The following is a 5150-nucleotide window of genomic DNA, read 5'->3' on the forward strand; positions in this document are numbered from 1 at the left end:
ATTTTTCATAATAAATTTTTATTTTTAAAATTTTAATTTTAAGTTTTCACCTTAATTTGATAGGATTTTTTTGGTTTTCACAAAACTCAAAATTTTATTGGGATAAATAAAAGGAAGCTATATTATTTGAGTAATAAATTATTGTTTTAATATTATTTCTGTAAATTTCTCCTTTTTATTATTATATATATACTTTAGGAATGAAATCTTAAATTAAGCTGGCTCAGGTAATCTTATCCTCTGCAGACTGTTCTTTTTTTGTTTCTTGTTCTCGTTCTCGTTCCATTTTCCACAGTCTCGCAACTGATATTAATGCATGTCATAGCACAGGAGTCAATGGGAGCTAGGATCGGATATATGAAACAGGTGTATTGGGTTGAAGGTTAATTCGGTTCCTTGGTTTTACCTTTGATGCAATTGTTTAAAAAGTAAATAATTTTTTTATATATAATTATAATGTAATTTTTGTTTTACGTAACTTGACTTTCCTATTTCTATTGATGAAACCTAAAACAGTAAAATTTAAATATTTTGAAATTTTCAATCCACATCACAAATTTATTGACTCACAAGTTAAATCTCAACAAAATTTTCCTTCTTTTCTTTTTAAAATGTTGTTGATGTTAACAGGTGGAGTGACATTCAGTCGCAGCTGTTGACCCTAAAAGGAGACATTATATAGTAGCCTTATATAGATTAAAGTTTACCATAGGAGCTATGAATTAAAATTTTTAGGGAGTAATACGTGAAAATTTAACTGAATGAATTTACCAATTATCAGGACTGAAAATTTTAAACTTAAAAAGTATAGGGACTGAAAATGATCAAATTAAAGTACAGAGATTAAATTCATAACTTTTGTAAAGTAAAGGGACTAATGGAAGAATTTTAACCTTGTAGATAGCAGCCAAAATTTTGTTTAGGAAACCGGTTTTTTTGACTTTTGGCCATGAAAAATGCTAGAACTAAAACCATTTCTTTCACTTCTTTCTTTCTCAACAAATGCTATTTAATGTTTCACCAAAAAAAGAAAAACAATTGCTATTTAATGCGAGGCAGATTATAGGTCGATGTCATTTGGTAAACCTTAAATGCAACATTGGACTGACATAATGGCAGGAAAACAAAGCAAAGAAACCTCGGGAAAAAAAGGAAAAGAAAATGTCAAAGTTTTCTCTATTTCTCATCTACCTCAATTTCCTCTTCGCCATTTCTTCATCTTCCACTCTCATACCTTTAGGCTCAACTCTTCAAGCTTCAAATAGAAACCAATCATGGTCGTCACCCAATACCAGTTTCTCACTTTCTTTCATTCCTGTTACACCTTCCTCTTTTGTGGCTGCCATCACTTACAATGCTGGAGATGTTATTGTATGGTCAGCTAGTGATGGCAGCAATGGCACTGGTGATGGAACTTCTCTTGTTGTCGACTCTGGTGGGACTTTAAATTTGCTTTCCAATGGAGCCCTCCGTTTAACTAATGGCTCCGGTGCCATTGTTTGGGACTCTGCTACTGCTAACAGAGGTGTTTCACATGCGTCTCTTGATGATTTGGGCAACTTTCAGCTCCTCAATAATGGAAGTGTTCCAATATGGTCCTCGTTCCACAACCCGACTAATACCTTGGTTCCTTCACAGAATTTCACCGTTGGTATGGTTTTACGCTCTGGGTCTTACTCCTTGAGTCTTGATAGATCAGCTAATCTTACTTTGAACTGGAATGACACAATTGAATACTGGAGTTTAGGGTTCAACTCATCTATCAATGGGAATTTGACATCACCTAGGTTTATGTTGCAGTCTAATGGGATTTTGGTAGGTTTAGATCCTTCGTTTGCTAGGGGCATGATTAGCATGGCTTTTACTACTGACTATGGTGAAAGCAACGATGTGTTTAGGTTTTTAAGGATGGATAATGATGGGAATTTGAGGATTTACAGCAGTAGTGGGAACAATGGGAGTGGGAATATAACCCAGACATGGGCAGCTGTAACTGATCAGTGTCAGGTTTACGGATTCTGCGGCAACATGGGAATTTGTAGTTACAAGGATTCGAAACCGGTTTGTGGATGTCCATCTCAGAACTTTGAGCCTGTTAATGAACATGACGGCAGAAAAGGATGCAAAAGGAAAGTGGAGATTGAGGATTGTCCTGGGGATGTTACCATGTTGCAATTAGAACATACCATGTTCCTAACTTATCCTCCTGAGCTTTCCGATCAGTTGGTCACTCTTGCAATTGTAGCTTGTAGAACCAATTGTCTTGCTAGTAGTACTTGCACTGCTTCTACTTTAGTAGCTGATGGAAGTGGATTTTGTTACCTGAAAACGCCTGATTTCGTTAGCGGCTATCAGGGCGCGGTTCTTCCAAGCACCTCTTTCATAAAAGTTTGTGGACATGCTATTCCAAATCCATCACCTTATCAGGAAGCGTCCCCTAAGGATAATGATTCCTTGCATACTATGGTCATTGTCTCTGTGGTTATGGCCAGCCTTTTGGCTTTGGTTGTAGTAGGGATAGGTTTTTGGTGCTTGTTTTACAGCAATAGCAATAAACCGGGGCGTATGTCAGTTCAATACGAACTTCTTGATTATGCATCTGGTGCACCAGTGAAGTTCTTATACAAGGAGCTGCAACAGTCTACAAAAGGCTTTTCAGAGAGGCTTGGAGAAGGTGGTTTTGGGGCTGTTTACAAAGGAACACTGGCTAATAGAATGGTGGTTGCAGTGAAGCAACTCGAGGGAATTGAGCAAGGTGAGAGGCAATTCAGGATGGAAGTTGCAACTATTAGTAGTACACACCATTTGAATTTGGTGAGATTGGTGGGGTTTTGCTGTGAAGGGCGTCACAGGCTTCTAGTGTATGAATTCTTGAAAAATGGTTCACTTGACAAGTTCCTTTTTACGTCGAAAGACCAATCCGGAAAATCATTGAAATGGGAAAATCGATTCAACATTGCTCTTGGAACGGGTAGGGGAATCACCTACCTTCATGAGGAATGTCGAGACTGCATAATTCATTGCGATATAAAACCGGAAAACATTCTGTTGGATGAAGCTTACACTGCCAAAGTGTCGGATTTTGGCCTTGCAAGGCTTATGAATCCAAAGGATCATAGACACTTGTCATTGGCAAGCATTAGAGGGACTAGAGGATACTTGGCACCAGAGTGGCTTGCACATCATCCAATAACCTCAAAGTGTGATGTTTATAGCTATGGGATGGTTTTATTAGAAATAGTGAGTGGAAGAAGGAACTTCGAGGTCTCACCGGAAACAGACGGTAAAAAGTTCTCCCTCTGGGCTTATTCGGAGTTCGAAAAGGGTCACATTGAGGCCATTGTTGATAAAAGAATAAAAGATGTTGATAGTGAGGAAGTTGAAAGGGCAATTATGGTGAGCTTTTGGTGCATACAGGAACAACCATCCCGAAGGCCAATGATGGGAAAAGTGGTGCAGATGTTAGAAGGGGTCATCGATATTGGCAGGCCACCAGCTCCAAAACCGGCTGCAGAAGGCTCCAGCAGGGGAACAACCATAACTGTAAACAGCAATGTGAGTGGTCTGTCAACATATGCAGCATCCACCCCTGCTCCCTCTTCATCATCTTCATTCATGAACATAGGAGCTTCGCCTCCAACACCAGAGAGGGAAATGGGGAAGGAATCTTCTTCCTTACTAGGCTTAAAGCCAAGTGAAATCGATCCCGACTCGTGATTTGCGCACAAAACAACAGCTCATCGATGTGCAGCTCGTATTCTGGACTCGGTTCCTGAAGAGTTTTCTTCTAGGCGTTGAAACATGGCACATCCCTTCGAATTTTCTTCTTCTTGTTTTTTTTTTTTTTAAATATGCCTCCTTTAAAATGGTACATCGTACCTTAAGCTCAGTTTATTCGGCATCCATTTCTTTTTTAAATTACTCAATCAGATTGGTTGGATTAATTTAAATAAAGAGATTAAATCAATTAAATCCTCTAAATCGATTATACCAAATTTTATAACTTTTAAAAAAATATATTTATAAAACTCAAAAATTCATTGGTTGATTGTCCGCAAGTGCAACTAAACGAAAAAGATTGCCTGGCAGCTTACTGAAACGAATTTAATAAAACATGTTTTATATTTTTAGTTTAGTTGGTTGATTTTGTTTGATTCTAATGAAGGGATTGGGTTAAGACCTCCAATTTTTTTAAGTTTTATTTTATTCATATTATCTTTTTAGAAAATATTTGATATATTCTCATTGAAGTTTTTAGACAAGTAAGATTAAAAGTTGACAAATGTCTTATATGGATATAATAAAATATTTAAATAAAAGAGACCGCATGATAGTTTTTAAGGCTGATTGTGAAATAAATAAATAAAAAGTACATTGTTAATATACTAAATACTAACTCTTTATTTTTATTTTTTAATTATCCATGGTTTAAATTGAATTAAATTTTATTTAATTTGTAGTTAACTTAAATTTTCATCTAAAATTAAACATTATATGTTTAAAATAAAATTATATGTCAAATATATTTGTGGAAGCACAACATACTTGCAAATGATAGCTCACAAAGGGTTGTGAATGCACAACAAGACATCGCATGTGGAATCTACTATGGCTTTGGGTACACAACAAAAATAAATGCAAAGATACTGTCAATACTTCCTCCAATCATATCATCTCATCCCATGCAATGCAAATTAGCAAATTTAATACAAATCACATATGGTAGCATTACTGTACTAACACGCGGCAAATCAGTAGCAAAATCATAATTTTTATGTATTCAGGTTAACAGTACAATAGGGCCAATCATTCATACGATCATAAGCATATAGATACAATAGTAACATATACTGTTCATAATTCATGCAAATATATATAAGCAAATAATTACCACATTAATTCGATCAATCAGGGAATCTAACATATTTCATTTTATCAGGGACCTAATTGCATTATTTAATTCACTGAAACTAGTTTGAAACTTATTTAGGGACTAATTTGATCAAAACTGTAGATTCTGAGTTACAGGGGACACACGATCATATGGAGAGCCTTGAGCTATGTGGATAGGGTACACAACCGTGTGGTTAGGCTATGTGAGAGACTGTGGCAGTGTGGAATTTCAAAATTTCACCTACAGGGGAGACACA

At 36.2% G+C, this 5150-nt stretch overlaps 1 protein-coding gene across 1 annotated transcript; it reads left to right on the plus strand.

The window, feature by feature from the left end:
- The first annotated feature begins 1113 nt into the window (after positions 1-1113).
- On the plus strand, positions 1114-3972 carry LOC108475588 (G-type lectin S-receptor-like serine/threonine-protein kinase At1g34300). The gene has a single exon (XM_017777570.2). The coding sequence runs from the start codon at positions 1162-1164 to the stop codon at positions 3715-3717; it is 2556 nt and encodes an 851-aa protein (XP_017633059.1). The 5' UTR covers positions 1114-1161; the 3' UTR covers positions 3718-3972.
- Positions 3973-5150: the final 1178 nt, after the last annotated feature.

Source organism: Gossypium arboreum, chromosome 3 (assembly GCF_025698485.1).
Source record: "Gossypium arboreum isolate Shixiya-1 chromosome 3, ASM2569848v2, whole genome shotgun sequence".
Classification (NCBI taxonomy): domain Eukaryota; kingdom Viridiplantae; phylum Streptophyta; class Magnoliopsida; order Malvales; family Malvaceae; genus Gossypium; species Gossypium arboreum.